This window comes from Epinephelus moara, chromosome 16, assembly GCF_006386435.1.
Source record: "Epinephelus moara isolate mb chromosome 16, YSFRI_EMoa_1.0, whole genome shotgun sequence".
In the NCBI taxonomy this organism is placed as follows: Eukaryota; Metazoa; Chordata; class Actinopteri; order Perciformes; family Serranidae; genus Epinephelus; species Epinephelus moara.
The window spans coordinates 12,290,402-12,315,799 of NC_065521.1; the positions used below are offsets into that span (position 1 = coordinate 12,290,402).

A 25,398-nucleotide genomic window follows, 5' to 3' on the forward strand; every position below is an offset into this window, starting at 1 on the left:
CTCATTCACATTTTAAGAAGCTAAATGTTATATTCAGCTGCAAAATAAGCCTGAAAAGCTGGAAGTCAGAATGGAAGTACAGACAGTTGTTGCTATTGAGATGATACATCGTCTTGTCTAGTTGCATCGGTGAAAACTAGCAGGTTTTTAGAACATTGTAAATTGGTGCATTGCAAGTAGTTTCAAGTTACAGCTTGTCTCGTCGGTAATCTGTGGTCTGAACTGGGCTTAACTATGTCAGCAGGATCTTAACCCCTGCTCCATGTTGTTATTATTAATGCCAAGGTAGCATTGAGGTTTCAGTAAAATTGATATAAATGCTAGTCCTAACAGTACTGTAACTTAACTTAAAAACTTATTTTAAACCTCAAATGATCAAATGTATCATAATCAGTAAAATAACCAATATCTGATTAATATCTTAAAGAAACCAATATCAGCAAAGCCTAAAAAAACCTGTTCACACATGCGTAAAAGAAAGTATTTCATAATGTAGCTTACATTGTATTGTACATTGTACTGTATTTTTTGTATTTGTCTTAACCAGGTAAAGGTTGGAGTGGACTCTGCAGATCGTAAACGCGCCGTCAGCTCTATATGTGGGTACATTGTGTACCAGTGTAGCCGTCCAGCTCCTCTTCAGTCCCGAGACCTGCACTCCATGATTGTAGCTGCCTTCCAGTTTCTGTGTGTGTGGCTCACAGAACATCCTGACATGTTGGATGAGAAGGTACCTTTAAAGACTGAATTAATTTCCCTTATATAGTAGAGTTCTGTTTGGTAAAATTTAACTCAACCAAAAACATACGGAAAATTGGATTCCATGCCATTTCTCAGAGAAATTATTTTCTCAGAATTTTACAGGAACACTTTGTTGGTAATTACGTTTAATGTAGTCTTAGCCTCATGTATGTGGAAAGAAAAATTGCACTCCTGCTCTGAGATTCTGTCCCTTATCCTTTTCATTTGGATCAGGATTGTTTAGTAGAGGTGTTGGAGATTGTGGAGCTAGGAATCTCTGGCAGCAAATCCCGACAGGAACAGGAAGTCCGACATAAAGGGGAGAAGGAGCACAACCCAGCTTCAATGAGGGTGAAGGACGCTGCTGAGGCGACTTTGTCCTGGTGAGATTCCTCAAAGTTTCTACAATATGGATCTGAAACTACAGTTTGTTAATCGGGTTAATATACTGTGTTACAGTGTGTCCTGTCTGTATATTCAACAGACAGATTTTTCTTCTTCTTCTTCAAAAAAAAAGAAATTGTAACATATTTGCATAAAACCATCATCATTCTATCATCTGCATCTTGGTGACATCCAGACAGCACTGTGTGACTGACATAAAAATGCCGTGAACTGGGAACGTCAGCAAACACTAGCTTTCTAGCCGTGGCGTCTCCTTATCTACAAGCATAGACACTAATCTTAATTTGCACAATGGTCATTGACAAGCTTGCAAACAAATGTCCATTGTAGAAAAGCACATTAGGACTGCTAATGTTCCTTTGCATACTAAATAGCCTGCAAACTGACATTCAGTTTTCAGTTCAGACCACTTAGCTCGTCTGCTGTAGCAGTCACGACTGCTTGCAATGACGCAGATAGCCAATCACAAAGTTAACATTATATCTATGTCAGGGCATTTGCAAACTGAAGACAAGCATAGTACAATCAGTTCATCACCAGCTTAAAAACTTAGCTGCAAGTGTCAAAATCTGTCAGTTTTTATGAGCTTCTATGGCGGTTACTACCGATATTGGGAGAGTGTTGTTGCCTAAGCGCAGCACCCACCCAAAAGTTTTTATTCTTTTCAATGATAAAATGTTATTTGCAATTCATTTTAATATTGCTTAGAATTTTTTTTATCCCAAAAATAATTTTGTAACTTGGTTGGGCTTCCTATCTTAGTTGCTGTACTGAATTATGTATTTCCCTGCTATACAATGACCTAGTTTCCCCAGGTTTCCTGCTGAACCTGGACACAGCACACAGACGGCTATTAGAAAGTAAAAGGTACTATCCCTGTTGACCCAATTTGCTGTGGTGTTCCCCAGTATTATGCAGGTGTTGGGGGCATTCCCTTCCCCCAGCGGGCCTGCCTCCACCTGCAGCCTGCTGAATGAAGACACCTTGATTCGCTATGCCAGACTCAGTGCCACAGGAGCGAGCAACTTCCGCTACTTTGTCCTGGACAACTCGGTCATCCTGGCCATGCTGGAGCAACCTCTCGGCAATGAGCAGAGTGAGTAGCTTGTCCTCCATCCTTTGACGTCATACAGTTTGTCGTGATATTGAGGAGATTTGTGGTCTTGCTTGGTTCATTTTGAATGCTAAAGTAAAGACTGTGTCACCCGTCATGTACCAAGCACTAGTTATATAAAATGAATTACCAACAGGACATCCTGTTTCTCCATAAATGAGCATCTCTGTCCTCACAGACCCCAGTCCATCAGTGACAGTTTTGATCCGAGGGACAGCTGGCAGACATGCCTGGACCATGCAGCTCTTCCACCAACCCAGAGGAGCTCGGGCCAATCAGAGGGTGAGATCACTCTGCAGTTTTCTTTATCATAAAACATAACAATGCTAAACCAATACCACTTCAGAAATGTTGTTAAAATGCCATGCTTGAGCTTTGCTTTTGTAAAACCTCCACATCTGTTTTGCTCATAACACCACTCTGCCCCATATTCGTCTCCTTCTCTCCTTCCACAGCAGATGTTTGTTCCAGAGGGCCGTCCAACGCCTAACAATGATGTGGGTATCAGATACAACGTCAAGCAGAGGCCCTTCCCAGAAGAGGTGGATAAGATTCCTCTTGTCAAAGCTGATGTCAGCATTCCTGACTTGGATGACATTGTCAGCAAAGAGGTGAGATTTGCCTCCTGTTGAACCCTGTTATTGATCTTGTATCCGTTACAACTTATGACTAGTTAAATTATCCTACTTCTTGCACAAGCTACAACAAGACTGTTTGTTGTCATGGCAAAAATAGAGCCATGCAGTAAATTAATTGCTCATATTATTTGTTATTATATAAACCCAGGTGTGTTGTATGGGCTGGCAGGATGATTCGAAAGCTACAAATACACTGATGAGTAATTACCCACACGTGAGTTGTTGGAGAGATGAAATTTCACTTGGGTGTCTCTTGGAAAAAGGGTGTAATCATCTGGTTTGGTGGGAAACATGATTGATCTTAGATGATGCGCATTTTTTTTCAATCCAATGCAATACCAATAAATAATAAATAAATAGCACAGAGTTGAGTCAATGGCTCTCTGACACTGTGCTGAGAAAGTGAACATTAAAAGCTTTCAAAAGACTGAATTTATTGAAGAGCTGTTGCACTGGATTTGATGAGATTGTATAGTTTTAGCTAATGCCAATGTTTTAAAGCACAGGTGAACACTAGTGATTCTTTGGGAGGTGACACCTCAGCGTTTCGACCGTGGGACTTTCCCTTTGTGGGTTAATGCTGGGTTTATGCAATCAAGTGCCATTCATCAGCCACAGCCTCTTAAAGTTATCTTTCTTTAATGCCCCTTCTTCTTTTCAGCTGGAAGTTCAGCATGACAGGCTTCGTGTTCAGATGACCAAGCAGATAGAGTATGAGAACGCCTTGGAGCGGCACAGCGAGGATATCTGGAAGTCCAAGCCTTACCCTGACCCACAGACAGACTGCAAACCTCCTCCACCCTCGCAGGAGTTCCAGACAGCACGCCTCTTCCTCTCTCACTTTGGCTTTCTGTCTCTGGAGGCACTCAAGGTTGGCAAACATAATTTGTCTGATCATGGCTGATGCGAAAGTCTCCCGGATTGAAGTTATGAAAAGCATTTTCTTCCAAAATTAAACCTTAAATTACACTTTATTTCAACTGGTACTTTTACACTGTGATTCTGTTGAAGTCAGAGGAATAAGTCATCTGAATAAATTATATCGTTGATGATATTGTAATGTATAAAGCATGAACGATATATACATTTATAGTATTGTTAATGTTAATATAGTTTATATAGAATGTATGTATATTTATTTGTCATTGATAGGAGCCCAACAACAGTCGTCTACCTCCTCATCTGATTGGCCTGGAGTCATCCCTGCCAGGGTTTTTTGATGACATCAGCTACCTGGACCTGCTTCCCTGCCGACCATTTGACACTGTCTTTATTTTCTACGTGAGGGCTGGACAGAAAAGTAGCCCTGAGGTAAGGGACCTTGAAACAGATTCTGTATAAAATAAAACTATACACTGTGTAATGATTGACCAGTTTGGCTTGTATTTAACTACAGCTGGAATGAAATGGCTTGAGTTTAACTTGAAAACGTAGTACATGTGTTGACCATAAAATGTGTAAAAAAGAATGGGTGTTTCGATGTGCTTGCGGCGATCAGATCCTGCGGAATGTGGAGTCGTCATCTAGCGTCCAGCCCCACTTTTTGGAGTTCCTGCTGTCCTTGGGCTGGCCTGTGGACGTGGGACGCCACCCAGGGTGGACAGGACACCTAGATACCAGTTGGTCCCTTAACTCCTGCTCCGATAGCAATGATATACAACAAACGGGTAAGCTACTAAGTTATCTACAGCATTAGATCTGAGGAAGACCTTGGATGAATGCATGTCATGACATCTGTTATTTATCTACGTGGTCGATGTTCATGGTAACTGAGTCAGTGTTGAGCTTTTAATTTTTTTTTCACTGTAGATGATGCAGCTACTCCTGAGGACACAGGAGGTTCAGTGTTCAACGGGGAGAAGAAAGTTTTATACTATGCTGATGCTCTGACAGAGATTGCCTTTGTTGTTCCATCTCTAACAGAAAACTCTGGTCAGTATTTATTACCTTGATTATGATTTGATAGACATTGTATATGATGGAAACCGGGGATGTGCTGATTGTGAAATTCTGGGCAGATACTGATGTTTAAAATAACATTTCGGCCGATAGCTGATACTGGTGTTTTTTGTTGTTATTTATTTTGTTTTTGTTGTTATATATTCCCCCTTGTGTGCCAGGGAAACAAATAAATCTTCATCATAACTATTTTAAAGTCATTCAGCCCTACTTTAAGCTGTCTTTGAATGAGCATAAATTCAGTCATACAAATTTATGAAATAACTTTTAGAATAACCTTTCAAATTTAAACATCTTTGTAATAATTGCTTTAAAAGCCTTTTTACTCTATATATCATCATTTCCTCATACCTATTTCATGTTGCTGTGAAAACCTCAACATATTTCTCCTTCAAACAGTTGTATTTGTTCACATTTCTGGGCAAAGACTACATTTTACAAAATGACATTGAACACATCATGATAATGTTACAATTTACTTTTGCTCAGTACTCATTTCTAGCTCCAGTCACTTGCTGCTTAGAGCTGACGTTAAGCTCTTCTCCTGCCGATTTCAACACAGACTTCTTGTTCACAAAAAAAATTGGGTGTGTCCCCTGATGTGTCGATAGTGAGTTTTCTGTGTCCTTTCTTCCTGAAGGTGTCCCAGGAAAGATATCTGTTTGTCCCAGATACACTTTCAATTTGTCCTTGGGACATTGTTAGTCTTGTTTTCTGCTTTTTAGCCTCTCATAATTTACGTGACACAATAAATAATTATAATTTTTGCTGTTAGGCTGATGACAATCAACGAGGCGAATATTGGCCAATTCTGATGTTTGGCTGAGAAATTGGGGCACCCATAATGAAAATCCAGTGAGGTATTACAGGTTGATAAAGTTGCTATTTTTTCTTTGCTCTTTCTCAGAGGAGTCATCAGTGCACAGTGACTCCACAGTGGAAGCAGACACGAACACAGACCTCATGCCTGGTTTAAACAAACAACCTAATCTCACACTGGAGCTGTTCCCCAACCATTCTGAAAACCTGGAGTCTGCCAAAAAGGTAAAGTTTGCCTTATGTTAGAGTGTCTGAACTGTATGCAGACAGCACTGATGAGGATTTATGTAGTCTTTGCTGAAACTCATTGTGAGTTGTACTATTTCTGTAGCTGAGTCCTTTGGTAAAGACAAAGAGGTCATCGACTGGAAAGTCCTTCCCACCACTGGGTCCGGAGACGAAGGTGTTTGTGGTCTGGGTAGAGCGCTTTGATGATATTGGTAGGCACACGCTCTTTATATTGCCCCTCTCTCCTATCATTTGAGACTATTAGTTGTGGAGAAAAATTTATTGTCTCTCTCCATAGATTCTATTCTATTTCTTTCTTTAGCATTTTCTCTTGTACATTTAGTAAATCTTATAGTAATTACTTAACATGTGTAGCCTTAAAAGGTGGCTATAGATAAGCTTTTCTTAAGTATGTGACCAATGAAATGAGGTATGTGAGTTTCTTTGTTTCTGTGTTTCTAGAAAACTTCCCCTTGTCTGATCTCTTGGCGGAAACCAGCACGGGCTTGGAAGCCAGCATGAGCAACAGCACTTCCTGCAGGTATTCAGAAGTTTACACTCAAAGCACTCTGCTGCCAGTATGGAGAACTTGCGGTACATGAACCGGTTTTGGTCAGGTGCAAAAAGGAAGAACAAAAAAAAAAAAAAAAAAATGCAAACAGCATGTGCTCTCACATGCAGGACAACACACAGTACCCAAGCATACCTTGCAAAACAGGAAGTACAACATGCAGCGTGTGCAAAAGCAGGCAGAGAAATGGAACTGTGGCAGAGCTGTGACAACCGTTACAAGTGTGAAGTTGTTTCAAGGAAAATTCAATTTCTGCGAAACATGATTCAAATGTATCTTGTTTTGGCCACCGCTTTTTAGAGGTGAGATAACATGCTACTCATCATCTTCACTGTGAAGATCGGATAGATTGACATAACCTGAAGCCACATACCATAAACAAGACAGAAACCCGCAGATTCACCACAATGATGTTTTTGTTTAAGGAGAAAAGCTCAAGGTGGTGTCTTATTTTATTGCTCTGAATGTTGCATACAGCTTCTTTAAGGTCTTACATGGGCTAAGTGGACATTAAGTGAAGGACAGTTGGCAACTACCAGAGAGGACTGTGTTGTCCAATACAGACGTAGGAAGATTGGGCAAACATTCTTGTCAGTCAGAGCCACGTACTATTGGAATAGTCTTCCCATTGGATTAAGAGAGAGCACTAATTACCAAACCTTTGAATATAAATTCAAGCGATAGCTTAAAGCTAACCAGACTTACAGTCATGAGTCATTATACCACCTCATCTCAGGCACTGTTGTCACATGCCCTTTTCGTTTTCACATATCTGCTACTTTTGTAATGTTTTAATGTATTGTGTTGTTTTGTGTTGTACTGTAATGCTCGCTGAAGCATTGTATTAATGACATGAGGACATTACTTGGTAATAACCTGCCTAGGAGCTACAGATGGAAGTTAGCTTATTAGCTAACTCTGGCACATTTACGTTGAGGTGGAAACTGATAATTGATGAATGTGCACTGTCCCTGCTAAATAAACAAATACAAAAAAACAAACCACAAGCCTCAAACAGACTTAAATGGCTTGTATTTTACCAAATTCACAATGCCCTTTTGAGAGAGAGTTGTCTGGAGGTGTGTGATCTGATACATGACAACAGCTCATTTAAAAGTGACATATCTAATTTTCTAAGTAGCCGGGTCTCCTAAAAGATAATGAGTGCCATTTGTGAAGATTGCTAAGTTTTTCTTATTTGCAAAGCAATCAAAGAAGCTATTTTGTGCAATTAAAATGCTAAAAAGCAGCACCACAGGAGAATACCAGTCAGGCATAGACACATTTTCTCTGCCTACATAATTGTTTAATGTGGAGTAAAGTCTGTTGGCATTTACACCTGAGTTCAGTTAAGTTCTACATGTGTCTGTCAAGATACATGTTACTGACAAGTATAAATGAGGTCATGGGAGTGTAAATGCAGTGCTTTTATTTTTCTGTATTGTATTGTTCCAGTGTTTCTCAGTTGTTCTACATTAATTTATCATCATTAAATCATCATCTTCTCTGTTTTTCTAATTGTTCCTGCTGCAGGTCAGGGTTACTAGAGAAGGATGTTCCTCTGATCTTCATCCACCCTCTGAAGACGGGGCTTTTCAGGATCCGGCTGCATGGAGCCGTGGGTAAATTTGGCATGGTGATTCCCCTGGTGGATGGCATGGTGGTCAGCCGCAGAGCACTAGGTAATGGTTTATATGGCTCTCTCTCTGTTTATTCCTCCCTACCATGCATCAGAAAGAACAAAGACAATAAGTATAAATGCATAACAGTTTCCATAGGGAATCTAATAGGATCACTGATGAGCTTCTGGAAATGCACTCACATAAATATTTTAAAGCTGGCATTTGAGTTTCAAATGCATAGGAAACAAACTCCACTTAATCTGTTTATATTGTTTGTCAGTGCGGAAGTTGTGGCTTGTAACACACCAGTAAGATTTATGGGGATGTAGTGGAATCTAGCGGTGAGGATTGTAGATTGCAACCAGCTGAAACTTCTCCTGGTCAGAATTTCTTTAGTGTTTGTTCAGAAGGTTTATAGCGGGAGCCAAATTATCAGGAAAAGTCTTTTCCTCTTCAAAGCTGTGGTCCAGGTGAGTGATGCCGTCAAAAATAATATCGCAGTTTCACGTTACAAATCAGTGTTTCTCTGACACAGACAGCCTGCTTGCCTGGCACTTGCATATTTGCTTACCTTTTTCTGACCCAGATATTCAGTTTTTTTTTTTTTTTTACCATGAGCCGAATTATCCACAGAAGTCTCCTCCTCTCCAAAACATACGAATCCTGTGAATTCACTTGGTAAAAACACTGAATAAAGCAGTTAATGTTACAAATGGGGTTTTTTTCTATGCTGTTTGGCATGTTGGACACAGGCAGCTAACCAAGCACCTGCTCATCTGTGCTCATCTTTCTATTCTGATAACTTAGTATCCAGATGTTAAGGAGGTTTTTACAGGGAGCCAAATTATTTGCAGAGGTTTTTTGCTCTTCAAAACAAACAGATTCAGTAATTTGAAGTGCTAAAAACACTGAATGAAGCGGTTTCACTTTAAACAATGGGTCCTTCAAACCCTGATTTTTATCGTCACTACTTTTAACCTGCAAGAACTTACTGTAGCTTCACATTTTCATGCACTTTCAGTTGTTAGTTGTCTTTGTACACAGTCTCAAAACTCTCCTATTTGACTACTTTGACTTGACAAGCTTGTGTGTTTGCATCCTCCTCCCAGGGTTTCTCGTGCGCCAAACGGTCATCAACGTGTGCCGACGGAAGCGTCTGGAAAGTGACTTGTACAACCCGCCTCACGTGAGGCGGAAGCAGAAAATAACAGAGATTGTCCAGCGTTACCGCAACAAGCAACTGGAGCCCGAGTTTTACACCTCGCTCTTCCACGAGGTGGGGGAGGGAAAGCCTCACCTCTAACCCCCCTGCCCTGTCCTAACACTGGCTCACAAGCGCACACAACACACACACACGCACACACACACACACGCACTCTTATCCTATACTCATACACCATTTACAACTGTGCGTGCACACACAAACACACACACACACACTCACACACACACACACACACTCACACAGAATCTTTATATTTATACTGTACTGTTTTGTTATTTATATGAATACATATATCAACACTGTCTGCCTTTGACTCAGAGAGCAAAGTGTCAAAAACCATGCCAAGGTGGAAAAAGCTGCATTTCTATGTCGCAGCCACTCACTGAAGATTTGAATGGCTGAAGTTCAACAGTGACTGTCTCTCCTCATTTAGGTCCATGCTTTGTGGCAAAAGAGTTTCTGCTTGTCATTAACTGCAATACAATAGTTACACTGTTGGCCTTTCTGAAATTGTAAAAAGTTTGTCCTTTTAAACCCTGTGATACGAGTGGATTTCATGATGGTTTGGTAATACAGAGTTCTGTCCAAAATCCAGATCTGCATATCTGTTTTTGTTTTAATCAAACGGATTTATAGTTGGATTTTTGCAAAGGAGATAAACATGCAAGCGTTATAAAAAAAAAAAGTTTTGTAATATACATCACTGCTGCTTCAAAGCAAGCGGCTTCGAGAGAACAAGGAAAATGATTGACAGCATCCACCCATTGTCTGAATTTGACAACAAATCGCCATCTACATGCAGACACCTGCTAAAGTCTTCCTCGTGCGAACACACATTCGGCCATCGCAGCAGCTGACTGAGCACACAGATATTGCTGTTTATATATTTTTTTTTCCAGATGATTTCTAGGACTCCTACGTTGTATTACTGTATGTGGATGTCATTTTTGACACCTGCGCTGTCTCTGTGCCAGTCTGAAAGTCATCCCATCTCACAATAGCCACTGCACTGTTTGTGTGTGTGTGTATGTGTGTGTATGTGGCCACATGTATGCTTGTTCAGCCAGTCAAATTACTTACACTACAAGGAGTCACAGTGACCCCTAAAAACCCCATATGTGGCATTTAAATAGGAATTATGTAACTTAAAACAAATCTCAAGATGACACAGCTTTGAAATTTTTCTCGGTCAAGACTTAACCCAAGAACTGGTTTCTCTTAAAGGGATAGCGCCGATTTTTGGAAGTGGTGTTGTACATTCTTATCCCAGGACAATATACTGCATGCAGTAGATTTCAACCAACACAACCCCAGTTTGGAGAGGCAGGCTAGAGTCTGACATGGAAGCTAAGCAATCTACTGCTGTGGAGGGGTCAGCAACAAAATGTACTTTAACCACCTTAAAAAGTCCCATCTAAAAACATCAATATCAGTTTCAGTGTATGCTCTATTGAGACTATTTTTACTGCTTTAACTTGCTGTCAGACAGTGATTTCCAGCGGGAAAATTAAGCTGTCATCATTGAGAAAAAACATAATTTAACATTGCTGAACACAGGAGCTGCTGGTCTACTGCTGCCTCGATCAATTAGTTTGTGTTATTGTGTGACTTTGGTGTTTAAGCAGAGTTTGTTTTGATTCAACAAAGTCACACAATAACACAAATTAACTAACTAATCGAGGCAGCAGTAGACGAGCAGCTCCTGTGTGCAGATAACTCAAACTATTGTTTTTCTCAATGGAGTCGGGTGGCTTTGATGAAAGCATAGATGGGGAACTGAAACGGTGATCGGTATCCCCGCCAAAGTGGGCTGCCTGATGGTAAGGTAAAATGGTGAAAATACACTTAATATAGCAAGGTGGGACTTTTTTTCAAGTGGCTACAGTACGATTTGTTGCTGCCCCCATCCACAGCAGTGCGTTGCTTAGCGTCTGTGTTGGCACTCCTGCCTGCTTCTCCAAACTTGAGCCGTGCTAACTGACATCTAAATATGTAGTACACTGATAGATAAGTACCCCATGCAACCCTACTTCAAAAAATCCGAACTCTCCCTTTAATGCTTTGTAATGTTTGACTTTACTGATATAATTGTAGTTATGGAGCTGCTGGAGTTTGCACTCGGTGTTTGCAGGGCTATTATGAAATGACCGCAAAGACATTTTAGGTTTGAAGTCTCTGCCAATACCAAACACAACTATAGCACATTTTAAGTGTCTTGCTTCTCCAAACAAATCTATGGTGATGCATTCAAAGGCCAAAACATTAAATGTAGCTAACAGCATTATATACAGCTTGCATTTTGGCTGATCAAAGCTGTAATTTTTTGACCCAGAAAGAGCATCATTTAACTTGTCAGATTAGTTTGGATAACACAAATGTGCTGATTTGCCTTCACACGTTTTAGTAACTTTTTTTTTTTTTTTTTTGGCTTCACAATCTTTTTCACTTTTGTTTACTCACTGTACTTTGGTTTTTGATTCAAGCCCTCTCACTGTCTGCCTGTAACAATGTGAATCTATTTATCACAGCGATGGAACAGGGCAAACACCTCTAGTTTCTTTGTTATATTGGAAAGTCTTAATGCACTGAGCACATGTTACGTTTATTTTCTATTCCCTTTGGTTACCTTACGTGTCCTTTTGTACTTTTGTGCATTTTGAAAGAAAAACCCTGCTGAAGGAAAAGTTTTATCTTGTGAAATATGAATGAAGGAGAGGTGTCGTGGAGTTTTTAACCTATCATGTCTAATTGTGTGACTCACTTTTTATGACCGTGCTTTATGCACATTGCCTTTTTTTGGAAGGAAAAAGTACATTAAATATGCTTCAAAGAAACTCCATACAATCAGTCATACATTGTATCCTATGTTACTCCTCTGATGTTTGATCATATTTAAAGATTTGCCATGTACAGAAGCGGAGGATAATATGTAAATATATGATAGTGTAAGGCATTTACAAGTTGTCTGTTGCATTCCTCATCTGAGTTGGCGAGGAAAGTTATGTATGTATGCAATTATGTGTGGGAGCATCACAATGGGTATTGAATGTAACATGCATCGATTAAAACTATTATTGACATTTTAATTTCTCCCATTCCTAATATCTGATTTTTTTGTTCACAGGATGTCTATGAGGAATAAAATTAAGTTCCACTTTTACTTTTTTAATACTTATTTGATATTTTTACCTCTAGAAGCAGCTCTATATTTAGATCTCAGTTACTTTTATTAGTAGGAGCCAAATTTATCCTTGAATAAAATGCAAACATTTCAGTTATTCTTTTATGAATATTTGCAATACAAACAGAGTGAATGTGGCCTGTGGCATTTTAACGGTGGTCTGGTGTATGAGTGCAGTGAAACAAGCCAGATATTAACTTGATAAAACAGTCAGCAGCTCCGGGGTGAGACCTGTGACAGTAGGTGTGCCTCCATGCCCTGAAGCTCTAATGAAATATTAATGTACTGTAACCGAAAACATTATTTGCACCCAGTCAGTCATGACAAGTCTTTGATGTGAGCTTAAAGGGTAACTACGCCCATTTTCAACATTCATACGTTGATCATATGGTCTTAGACAGTCCAAAAATATTAGCAAATATAAACAACTCTCCCAAATCCCAAAACTAAAGTACTAAAACTCAAATTTAAGATGTCATAGTCAATAAAATCTGGATCTGCTCCACAGATAATGAATGGTGAAAGGTGTACTGGATGACACTGAGAGCACCCAGGGGAATGTTCTGAGTATATGAGCTGAGAACACTATAGTAGAATCAAGCTCATTTGGGAACAAAGAAAAATATTTTGTGGGTCCATAAAATCAGCCTCCCATTCACTGTCAATGGAGCAGCTCCAGACTTTATACTTGATGACATCACAAGATTGAGACTTACTTCTCTGGTTCCTGCCTCTGAGGGTGAGTAGCTCATGTTCACAAACAGTGACTGAACTTTTCCTGGCCATGGAAATAACATATTTGAATTCTTAATTTAGGTGGTGTTCCCCTTTAAAACTTCCCCGTTCTTCATATATGGGTGCACTCGTGAACACCAACAAGAGAAGGTGTAAACCCTCACACTGTTCATAGAAGTGGTTTAAATAAAAAAAGAGCATTTGACTTAATATTTATACTGAAAATAAAACCATCCATGCTCTTACTGTCATTTTCGGATTGCCTGGGGAAAGTGACTCAACATCAAATAGTAGCCGCGAGCAGTCTTATATTAGGCACGAGACTCAAGTGTGCCTGCTTTCAATATATTTAGTCAAAATAGGCACGAGGCGAGTTGCTGTACAAAACTTGTAATTTAAAGTGCTTTCTGGAGCTTTCTTTGTACTTGAGCATGTTATCACTAATACAGTTCATCACATCACCTGTGCTGAACGTTGCAGTTGTGCCTGTATCCACCAGAGGGCACCTTCCTCTTAAATTTACCAGCTAACGGTAGCTACAGGTGGGATACTACTGTGACAGGTAGGGGCCTAAACATTTAGCTAATTTACTCAATTAACATTCCTGTTAATATTTAACAGCGTTGTAGGTTGTGACTCTCAATAAAAAGACTTACTCTTCCAAAAAATGTAAGTCAACTTTTCATAAAACCTGGAAGTCTTGTTTTTCCAACCTGTATTTCAGTCTTAAGTTGTTAGCATGTATTGCGTCACGTAGATGGAGGGATGCTAACATTTGAATTGCTGTTTTAACACACTATAAGCTAGCATTAGCATTTTGGTCTTATATTTCACTGCTGGAGTCAAAAGGTCAAAAAGAGACAATGTAGTGAGTGTGGGACTCAGTTTAAGACTTTATGATGTGCATTACAGTCTTTTATTTCACATTTTAATACATTTATAGCGGTGGTTGATGAGGTAGGTGTACCACTAGGAAGTTGGGTAGATTACAGAGAAGGAAGTGGGTGTACTCTCCTATATATTCCAATGGCTTTTTGTCTGATAGTTACGTATAATATAAACGGCCAGAAAAATATGTGGGTATACCCTATATATATATCTTTAGTGTACCACTGTTTATATGGGCTCATATTGTGCTGAAGGCAGTCCCCAGGCTGAATCATTTCAGTGCAGCTGTCATTTTTAGCCTTTATATATTGTTTTCTTTTGAGCTACTATAACAGGGTCATTGTGGCACTTCATGAGTTTACTTAGTGATATATTGTAATAATATTCTGTGGTATACTCCAGTAGCTAATGGAAGCTACAGTGACCGCGGGTACAGATGTGCCTGTGGCCGTGTTGTTTGTTTGTGTGCTCATTGCAGAAGTGAGCTGTGGCCCCAGACTGAGTGTGTCTCCTCTCCTGTCCCTCCTCCTCCTCCTGCTGCTGCTGCTGCTGCTCTCCGCCGTGTCTCCAGCCTGAACTCATCTACTGTTGCATTGCTCGCCCTCAGCTGGTGTCGCGACCACACAGCCAGGCTCTCCGCTTGTTGTTTGGTACTTTTGGCGAACTTTATCTCCGGTGCGTGTGGTGCGTTGCGCATCACTGCTCGTGAGGCTTTCGGGGTAAAACTTGCCGCTGCAAGATGGACTGAAGAAACAACTCGGCAAAGTGTGGATACTTAGAGAAAGAAGAGTAATTGTGTAGAGAGCCACCTTTCTGAGGGTTGAATTACCATCATGGAAGAGGACGACGGGCATCATGAGAACGGTATCCACGCCACCAAGGACTCGGACAGACAGCAGAGGCTCAGGCTTTGTGTTTTAAATGAAACACTCAACACCGAGAGGGATTATGTTCGGACATTGCTTTTCCTTCAGTCGGTAAGTTTGACATTACCTTTCACGTTGCCTGTGTTCACGTTCCGCTCTCTCATACACGGGCATCATCACGCCAAACTCCAGTCACAAATCTCTCAATTCAAGGCTGCCTTTCCCTTTGACTGACACACGCGTCTCGCACGTTGTATCAGACAACTGGTGACATTTTATGAAATGACTACAAGCTACAGTCTCCAATTCGGCACGGATACAGCACATTAAGTGGCTCACGGTGCAAGATTAAAATACATTTTAATATTGTCCCTGCTGTAGTTTACGGGCTGGGTATGAAGACAAACCACCAGTATTTCGTATTGGGTTTGGTGTGATGCTCTGTACACACGAGTAGCTTCTCTCTTTGTATCTCAATTTTTTAATCTCATGGTATTGTTGTATAGAAACAGGCTGAAGGGTTAGACACACCTCGCAGCTGTGGTTTACAGCTTTTGTTTGCTGCATTATGTGGTTCCCTTTATACAGACTCTTAGCTTTATTTTGAGAGAGCAGCCTGTTGGAGATGTGTCTAACTTACTGCATCTTAGCCTCATGTGATCAATGAAAATATCAAGATAATGTCAGAAATATGTTCCCTGAAGCATGTGGTTTTCTTTATGAGCAACCAAGAGTGCAGGAGGCATTATTCACACCTCTCTATTGTGTGCTAAAGCTCAGGTTCAAAACAATCAAAGGAGAGCCCAATCTACCCAGGCTTTGCAAATAAATAGATATTCATGAGCATTCAACACCACCACACCTCCTCTCTCCAGACGGAGATAAGGAGCCATTTCAGCACAGTTACTTATTCACCCATTGCACATCAGCTGCCTTTGATGAATGGACGTCCTGGTAATTTTACACGCTCCTTTCAGTCACAGTGCGAGTGTAGATGGCTCCCACCCGCAGGATACGATTCAGTTTGTCACTTCTCCTTGTCATTTTTCGTTGTCTTTCTCCTCCCCTCATCCTTGCTTTGTCATCTGTGGTGCTTGCTCAGTGCAGGTGGTTTCTGAGTCCAGCTGAGTCAAAGTCAGTGTGCGGTTAAATCCAAATTGACTGCATTTAATGGACAGCAATAATGTGACTTTATTTATGCTTTACGGCTTGCTGTAGGGAATCCCAGTCTTTTGTTGTCCCTTCCACAACAAGGTCAAAGGTCAGGGTCAGCTACAAAACATAGGCTAACCCTTAAGCTGGTGGGGATTCAGGCTCTTCTTGTTTGCTTTGCCACCCTGCTGAATCAGAGGTTTCAAAGGCAGCTGTTGATTGTTATGATTTTTACTTGCTGTTTCTTATGAACATGCTTATGATTCTGTTCATTTTTCAATTTCAGCATATGGCAAGCATTTGTCAAACATGGCCATGGTTCCCTCTTTCTTTTGTGCTGTCACGTGAACTTCCTTAAAGTTCTTGAAATAATTATGTTCATCTGTACAGACAGTTCACAGTAGCCCAGTGTCACAAAGATACTAAATGATCATACAGACTTCAAGTCAGTGATGCATAACTTTCTCCAAATTATACCCACTTAATGTAGCTTCAAGATGATGCATGCAACCCAAGCCTGGACTCGTTTACTGAATGAATTTCAATTCTACAACATTTGGGGTTGGAATCTCTGTGGCGCTGTTTCCTTTCTCAGCTCAACAAGAAGCAGCCAAGGCTTATCTTCTGTTACAAGACAGACCAGGCAGCAGGGGGACATGCTTTGACCTCCTCACCACCAAACCCAGTTCCGACATAATGATAAAGACAAAGTCCCGATGATTTATCAGAGAAGTCTGGGAGCTTTTTCCTGTGAACATCTGAAAGCTGTCAGTGCCAGTGCCCTCCACCATGCTCCTCCCCATCATCACATCAATTGGCATGTCTTGATTCAAGCCATACGGTCGGTGTATAGCCAGAGGGGAGTTAGGCTTTAGAGAAGTCCTGTTATCACCTGTGTCTTTGCATACAATGCCCTTTTGTAGACTGAGGGCTGAAGTCACATGGAGTTTCAAGATGTAGTCCATATTTTTTTCTCATTATGATAAGACCATAGTTTTTTGTGGAATTCATAGTAAGCTACAGATGGTATACTAACTCTTGCACATTTGCAGTTTGATAATAAATGCTTCTCCTGGTACAAAATACAATGAAAAGGATACGGCAATTATGTGACATTCCTCTGTACTGTGTAAATGGCAGTTTTTTTTTCCGTCATCTTGTGAACGGATGTTTCTGTAGGCTGAAATAGATGCATAAGATTACCCTCATTACTAGTCATCTTCACATATGGGCATGTACTGTGCAAACAAGACTTGATGCCAAAGCATGCTGCTCTGTATTAATGTAGCCTATATGTGATAGTATATGTATGTTGTGCATACATTGAGGCCACTCCAAAATCCACTGAATCTCCTTATGGAGGACTTTGTGGTATGGGGGTTCAGTAGCTTAGCTTAGATTGCTAAGGGAGTACACTGACAAGAGAAAAGAAACATCAGTCTGCTCCACCGACACCAATCCCCCCCCCCCCGTGCTCTCTGTCCAGGGTCCAGCTTAGCCTGCCCCCCTTCCCTCAGTGGGAGCCGAGGCTTTGTCACCATGCAGCTCACTGTGGTGTTGATAAGGGAAGTCTGGCTGTGGGAGCTCAGAACATATGGTTTCAATAAAGATATAGAGTAGTTCGGGGGGGGGCTAAAGCAAGAAGAGGCTAAAGCAGTGATGTGGAATGAAAAGTGAGAGTGGTTATCGAATCAGATTGTTCTCTAAGCAGTTATTTGTGTTTCCAAGACTTGTTTTCACATACTTGAGTGTCTACTTTCTCTCAGCCTGCCTCCTTTGGTTCATTTAGAAAACTCCTCCATTTCTCAAAATGCCCTTTGATAGCTTGCAGAGAATGTTTGGTATCCTTAAGCCAGGCTCCCAGGAACGCTACTCAGCCTTGCTTCTAAATTTTCCCAGTGGTCACTCATGGTATTGCAGTGAAAAATCCCCTGTGGCCCAAAAAGCATTTTCCCCATAGACTGCCATTATAAAAGAGACGTCTGTAAAACTGTTGATAGGACACCTGGAATTGCAAACAAGGTCAATTGTGACTCTTTCCATTCTGAATTTTGTATATTTGTTAAACTTTCCTTGAGCTGAGACAACGGATTTAAAAATCCATGACATCATCACAATGTAAAGTCTATGGGCCAAGCAGGAACTCCTAGGTGGAGCCAGCAGGAGAAACACTACTGCGCATATTCAGTAGGCTGCATACTGGCCAAGTAAACCTGGAAGCTAGAAACTTTGTATTGGCATATGTGCTATGCAAGAAATTCCGTTGGACTGAATAAGTGCCATTTTGGGGTATCTAGTTATGATTATACATCTATCACTTATGCATCATGTGTGAGTTATACACATAGATGGGGAACGAAAAAGTAAAGAGTAAGAGCTAGACTGAGTGAGGTGTTTTCCCTAGTCAAGAAAAGTGAACTGCACCCATGACTGAAAAAGATATGGTTTGAGGTTGCAATGCTTTCTAGTCTCCTGATGCTGCTGTCCTGTATGTTGAACATCAGTGCAGACTGTCAAGATTTGATTCTGCGGCGGATCAGATACCACAGCGTGACATACTGTTGATGTTAAGATCACTGAAACATTTTCTGCTGTCACACTGGAGATATCTGGACGTGTCTGTGTTTCACTTTTTAAATCCAAAATGCATGACCACTGCCATGTGTTTTAGTACATAGATTTTTTTTTTTCTTCTTCTGTAGACCCCCTCAGCTGCTTTCTTATCTGTGGGCACCTGGCAGTTTTGTTTTCCTCAGTCTCATTGGGGTTTTTCCCCCACGTCCAGGGTAGAAATTGAACAGTAGCAGGTTGAATGGCAGCTCGCTGTTGACCGCCCACATCACTCTCCGTTGCCTGCCTTATCACTGATTTATTTTCCACCTCCCTTTGTGCTCTTCCACAACCTCCTGGATCTTTAGCTCCCGTACAGAATCACTTTTCAATCGCAATGATTGCAAATGACACACAAAAGAGATGGTTATCTGGCTTTGGCATCTCAGCCATTCTGTGTGTCACTCATCCCCTGGCAATTATCAGTGCCAGCAAGCTCATCCAATGTGCTGGAGGGAAGCATGTAGGGATGGTGGGAGGAGAAGAGGTGAGAAGGGGGTTGGGGGTGTGAAAAGAGGGATTAGAGGATTCATTTTTCTCAGTATTATCATTACGAATCTCCAAATCTATTGATGCTCTGAGGTAGAGTGGAAGCAGTCTCATTCAAACATGCGGATTCCCTCTCAGCTCCAAGTTTGTGGTGATATAACTGCTCTTTTCAAGGTTTTGTTGCAACCGATTCCCTTGTTTGTGTCTGAACTGATCATTTCGTAGTGCCATAGATAAGTGGGGATTTTCTTCAAGGCAGTGCTTTGTTGATTTAATCCAGGCAACTGGATTTTCCCTGTCATGATCCACCAAAAGTAGGCTATCTATGACAGGAATACGGTCAGTGGCGTCATTCCCGGTAGACGTAAGGGATTTTCCTTCCAAACCATAAAAATGGGGGTTTGTCATTTTGAAAGCTGCTGTCTTTTTTTGTTTTGACCACACTGACCTGGGTTCTAGTGAATCCTGTCCAGTTAAAAAAACAGTGGAATCGTGTGGCCATTAAGTTAGTCAGCTTTTGACCTTCCTTCTTGATTTTGAGAAGTGTGAGACTGAAAGCAGGGTGACCGGGAAGGTCTCGTCAGTGCTGTGGGATAATAGGAAACATCTGTGTTTCTTGCCCTCTGTGACCCTTGCTTTGGACCACACACAAGTGAAATTACACACGTCTAATACTGTTTTGTGTTTACATGGATAAATGATATTGTGTTTTGCACATTCATTTTGTAGCTGCAGTTCTTGCCACCTCTTTCTCTACTTTTGCTGTTGTTGACTTCTCTATAAATCCACCTGTAGTTAGTGTTGACAGGGCTCGCAAAGCAAACAGGATGACGCGTGTACATGCATACAAACACATTATCCGACTGGTGCCCAGGAAGACGCACATGCAGGAAACCCGCCTTGAGCTTCCTCTCCAAACTCGAGCCTGTGTCTACCTCTTTCCTTTCTTATTCTTTTTTCTCCTCTCCATCTCTCCAGCCCTCCCCACTTGGTGGGAAAGACCAGCATTGAGTTTCTCTGGGCTAGGGGGGGTATAAATAGCTTCAGATTCTAACTCTCATCTTGGCCACAGCGCAAGTGGTTTCAGTTCACTGCAACCTCAGCTCCACTGAAGTCATACAAACACAGGCACACATCACATATATAGCAAGAGTGAAGGGGAAAAACAGCCCGTGGAGTCCGAACAGCAGGTAGAACAGTTACTGTAGCCTAGTGCTTGGGTTTTGTGAGGATTTTTATTATTACTGGACTTTAAACTCTGCTCCTTAGAAAGAGATGAGATACAGAGCGTCAACAAGTATATCTTGTAAGTCCCAGATTAATTAAACCTTTAAGTGCTGAGGGGGGTATTAAGTTGGGACAGAAGCAAAAGAGATAGGACTAAACATTTTGATGTAAAAATACTGTGTCCTCCTATGTGATTAATCATATTAGATGTTATCTACAGGCTTTTGATTTTTGGTGAGAGTTCAAAACAACTTGTCTGACTTATTTTGTCGGCCGTCTGTTTCCAAAACTAGTGCCCATTTGCACACTAAGACCCGTGGCATGACTCTTAGCTGAGGTCAATGATAAACCAGTGTTTAACTTGCCACTGTGCACCCTTCCATCCCACTCTGGACAATTGGTGCCTCGCAGTGCAGCTTTTGCCACAGTTACAGTGCCAGACTCATTACAATGTAGCGTGTTACATAAATGGGGTAAATGCCAGTTTCCAACTTAATCTCAGTGCTTTTTTAAAGTCATGTGTGTTGATAAGCCATTTCTTTGAGGCATAAGACTGCAGTAGGAATTTTAAGAATTCAAGTTAACAAGTCTAAACCACTGTAACACCCGGAGGCATGATGTCAAAAAAAACACCACCCTCCCTTCCCCTTCTTCCCTCCACAGGAGATGTTTGTAGATTCTTACAGCTGTGAATTAGCATAGGAGAAAAGCCATGTCTTGTAAATGTAAACTTTGCCATCCTTTTTGGTAAAAAAGGTATCTAATTTGAATGTTGCTCTTTGAGAAGTTCTCAGTTTTGCATTTAATGATGTGAATCTATTCAGGATTGGGCGCTGTTGAGTCTGGGGTGTGTGGAGGTAAGAGAGTCTTGAACCAGAAGTCATTAGTGTTGTATGAGGTTACTGATTTCACTGTGTCAAATATCAGACCATGCAGTGTGCAGGGACTTTACAGATGCACTGTTTGGTCAACAGGGTATTTTTTTCTGACTGGAACAAACACCAAATAAGAGGCACTACCACTGTGTGTCTGAAAAGTGCTGTGAAGTGCTTGTCCACAGGCTGATATTTGATACAGCGGGTGACCTGGCCTGAATTGTGAAAGCACGGCAACACGAGATCTCTAATGTCCCCTTGGAGATCATGACCCGGACAAAGTTGGTACAAGTACTTTCTCAGGGTGGATACTGGGTGAGGTAACTGTGCAGCATGTTTTTGAGAACACTCTTGAAGGGTGAATGAATAGGATGGATGGATACCTGCAGTATGACTTGGCATGGAGTTTTCCCTTGGGAGCTTCCGATTTGGTTTACGTACTGTGGCAGCAGGCTTACAATGTTTGTTTGCTTTCTCAAATACAACCAGATGTGTGGCTTCTTTTGGGGTCAGAGGTCATTTACCCCATAGAAAAATGCTGAACAACAAAATAACCGTAGAACAACTTCACACAAAGCTTCTCAAATGTAGAGGATGTGGTAAAGATGTTTGATAAAGCCTGGGTTAGATTACAGGACTGTTGAAGTGTTGCCCGATCAAGGCGGGTCACAGTAAATGCCTGTATGCTGTCCAGCCAGGAAGCTGCTCACACGACACAATGGGACAAAAAAGGAGTGTCCGATCACACACTGCCCAACGCAATCCTAAGTAGGTCTTTTGTCTCTCTTGGTGTGGAAGCAATTTCACAAATGTTTAATGAATGTTAACACTATGAGGACTGATCCAGTCCATCTCATTTGAAATGTTTTCCTCCAAATAAAATTGGTGTCCAGTCATCCAGAGTGAAGCAAATGGACTTAAGAACTGTATTTACGTGAGGTATGTGCAGGGGTGGGAGATGTCGCTATGAATGGTGCTTCCTCTCCAGTTCGTTCTGGTCTCTTTTGTCCATTATTTTTGGTCTGCAGGCTCAGGTCTACTCTTAATGTCAGTCTCAATGTAGCATTCTCACTTCCCCCGAAAGACTGTTGGTATACTTGTTTTGACAAAGCTGAATGAAAAGTGTGTCTAATGATGCCTACTCCTGTTCGGAGTAAGACTGCCAATAGAGCGTGTGACAGCCGGAGTGAGTGGTGGAACGATGTAAAGGTGGTGGGAAGATGCAGGGGAACACTGCTGGATTCACTTTTCTTGCTAATTGTCACAACAATGAACAGAGAACTTTACACAGCTGAAAAAGAGGAAGGAGTATGCTGCAATTTTCTTGTAATGATTGTAACTTTGTAAAATTAACTTGAAGATAAACAATTTCACTTAGGCAATTAGTAGAAATCTCTGCCTGTTGATGTTATTTAACCCCACGAGTTAAAGCAGACGCTGACTAACTGTTCACGACAGCTGCTGACAGATTCTTGGGCCTGGTTGCTGAAGGGTTTTTATTTTGGCATTTGTTCAATATGGTGACATTTTTGCCAACTAACATGGCATGATTAAAGGCTTGAGTCATACATGCTTGAGCTGTTAGTGTGATGATTTTGTTCACACATGCTGACAGGAAACATTTTAGGAAATTGCATCATGTTTTGTCATGATGAATTACAATACCAAATTTTCGGAGATTTTTGCCTCCAGCTGCAAATTTACACAACCCTTTCCAGATAAGATATGTAAGAGAAAAAAACAGCTTGTGAGTGAATGGAGCCCTTGTTTTTATGGGGATTTTACTAGGACAGGACGTCTCGTTTCATCATGTGATTACATGTGAATTAGTTTCACAGTATAAATTCCACACTCTGCTATCGCTCTGCTGTACTTTTGCCTGAATTGAGACAGAATTTTATGAATCAAAAGGATCCTAGAAGCCTCACTTTCAAAAGTGGAAACTAATGTGTGTTAGTCGCCTTAGTGGCTGCCAAAACAAGAAGTTGAGATGTAATGTAGGTCAGTTGCATCCCTGTTTTCAGAGCTAGAATAAGAGTTTTTCAGACAGAGAGGGCTTTAACTAACTACAGTCTGTGTGTCCATTAATTACTGTTCTCTGTCGGGTTGGTAAATACTGTTTGAGTCAGATCTAGAGGGTGTTTTCTATGATCTTCCCCCCTGCTTCACCAAATGACCATCATTGTGTGTTATGGGACACTAATTTGGTTCTTTACCACCACTTTCTGTCTGTCTGTGCACATGACTGTTTATGTCTGCCCAGCTGAATGCCAGGTGTGGCATTTTTAGTTTGGTTTTGTTTAGTTATGTCACATATAAAAGCAAACACGTGTTTTTTTTTGTTCTGAAAAACACATGTGTGCAGGTATTATGGAAAAATGAAAGTAATTGCTAACTGATTGTAGCTTAAATGATCCGCTGTGTTACATGTTTTTCTGTAGCTGGTCTTTGATCTGTCGCAAGCCTCACATGTCTCTGATGGCTCACTCAACACCATACTCACCACACTCTGATCCAGTCTGTGATTCCCTACGTCTGTCGGCACCAAAAAACTTGCATCCAAACGTCCAGATGGCCTCTGCAATCTGGTCCATGATGTTACCTCCTGATCACCACATGTCACCCCTCAACAGGAAAGCCACTTAGAAAAAGGACCCACAGACAAACCTAGGCTAAGTGTCAAGCACTGGTAGAGATGAAATTAGGATATTATTTAGCCAAGATGAAAGCTGAACATTCCCTGTGAAGAGAATATGTCATTTCAGCACAAGATTTCACTATAAAGAAACATCAAAGTTAGACCATTTTGACAGATTTATAGTTTGAAGCAGATGTGCAATTCTGGCAATGCTGGGTTTTTTTCAACAATAAGGGCACTATCTTAACACCTGGCACAAAGCAGCGTCGTTGCAGGTTTCAGACCAACGAAGTTGTCATTTTCACAGCCAGCGGCCACGTTGTGTAAGTAGCAAATGTACTTGCACCCATCCGTGTGCCCATTGCCGTTTAGGGCTTAAAATGAGGTGTGGTCAGGTGCCTTGTTGGCATATTGCTATTTCAAGGCAGCAGAAAGCAATTGCACCATTGACCAACACAAACCTGGTCTGAAGTTAATGGTGCAGTATTTTACTGTTATTGAAAGGGTGCATTATTTAGATGGGCCTACATAGGCGGGTTCACAACACATGCACAGTCTTACATATATAGAGATACAAGGATGGGTTATGGGTTGGTGAAATAATACATCATTAATAAAGAAAATAATAATTACATTCTTTAAAATGTAAACATAGCAGAGAGTAGAGCAGAGCTGCTGTCTGACTCTCCATTAAGAGAGATGCTTTGCACATTTACGCACGAGGAGCAACGTAAATAAATTGATTATTTCAGGAGCAGAAAGTTTAGTTCTGTATCATTTGCCAAGTCTATAAAGACAGTTCTTAGTTTGGCTGCTTAAATGTCCCACGATATTTGCTGCAGTGACATCACTGTTCCTACTTCTCCAATTTGCCGAATTGCCGTGTAAATAGTGGTATGCCAGGTACATGCACACTTGGCTTTTAAAGAGAATGGAAGATGACACTCTGATATGTTGGTTCATGTTACGCCCATAATACATCTAGGGGACTAAATACGGCCCGTTTGCCACTTGCGCCTTACTTTGCACCCTGATTATGTACCATACCATTTAAGTAGAAGAAGTTGAATACACCCTAAATGCACTTGCGCAACCATGCACTATAGATCCTCTAAATCGTGTCCACAGTGTTCAAATGGGGACAGTATAGATATAGACATGTCTTCCAGCACACTAATTTGCATCACAAGCTATTCACATTTCTGTTATCACAAGGGGAATATGTGAGAAGGAATCGAGTCTTGTGTGCTTCTCTGTCTTTTGTGCTTATAAATGTGTGATGAGTGACAGAATTAAGAGTGAGTCTATAATTGTGTGACAGAAGCTGCCCAACAACCTGAAAAAAATGAGGTATCCAAAGGATATTTATAACACATTACTTACGTGCAGCCACTGTGAAAGCAGGAGCATCTAGA

At 41.0% G+C, this 25,398-nt stretch overlaps 2 protein-coding genes across 9 annotated transcripts in view; both read left to right on the plus strand.

Moving 5' to 3' along the window:
- Positions 1–12,482, plus strand: part of ralgapb (Ral GTPase activating protein non-catalytic subunit beta) — a 28,694-nt gene extending 16,212 nt beyond the window's left edge. For 4 of the 8 annotated variants that reach the window (XM_050064338.1, XM_050064340.1, XM_050064342.1 and 1 more), the window contains 14 exons: positions 548–730; positions 976–1,124; positions 2,055–2,242; positions 2,439–2,542; positions 2,716–2,871; positions 3,560–3,769; positions 4,051–4,209; positions 4,397–4,565; positions 4,708–4,830; positions 5,765–5,901; positions 6,008–6,116; positions 6,367–6,445; positions 8,009–8,157; positions 9,207–12,482. In XM_050064338.1, the coding sequence (XP_049920295.1) occupies positions 548–730; positions 976–1,124; positions 2,055–2,242; positions 2,439–2,542; positions 2,716–2,871; positions 3,560–3,769; positions 4,051–4,209; positions 4,397–4,565; positions 4,708–4,830; positions 5,765–5,901; positions 6,008–6,116; positions 6,367–6,445; positions 8,009–8,157; positions 9,207–9,400 (2,109 nt within the window). In that variant the 3' untranslated portion in view covers positions 9,401–12,482. The remainder of the gene's footprint in view (positions 1–547; positions 731–975; positions 1,125–2,054; positions 2,243–2,438; positions 2,543–2,715; positions 2,872–3,559; positions 3,770–4,050; positions 4,210–4,396; positions 4,566–4,707; positions 4,831–5,764; positions 5,902–6,007; positions 6,117–6,366; positions 6,446–8,008; positions 8,158–9,206) is intronic. The other 4 variants (XM_050064339.1, XM_050064341.1, XM_050064346.1 and 1 more) reach the window with 1 other exon arrangement.
- Positions 12,483–14,660: 2,178 nt separating this feature from the next.
- The window catches only part of prex1 (phosphatidylinositol-3,4,5-trisphosphate-dependent Rac exchange factor 1), a 93,267-nt gene continuing 82,529 nt past the window's right edge, over positions 14,661–25,398 (plus strand). The window contains exon 1 of the mRNA XM_050065199.1: positions 14,661–15,103. Coding sequence (XP_049921156.1) covers positions 14,960–15,103 — 144 coding nt within the window. The 5' untranslated portion in view covers positions 14,661–14,959. The remainder of the gene's footprint in view (positions 15,104–25,398) is intronic.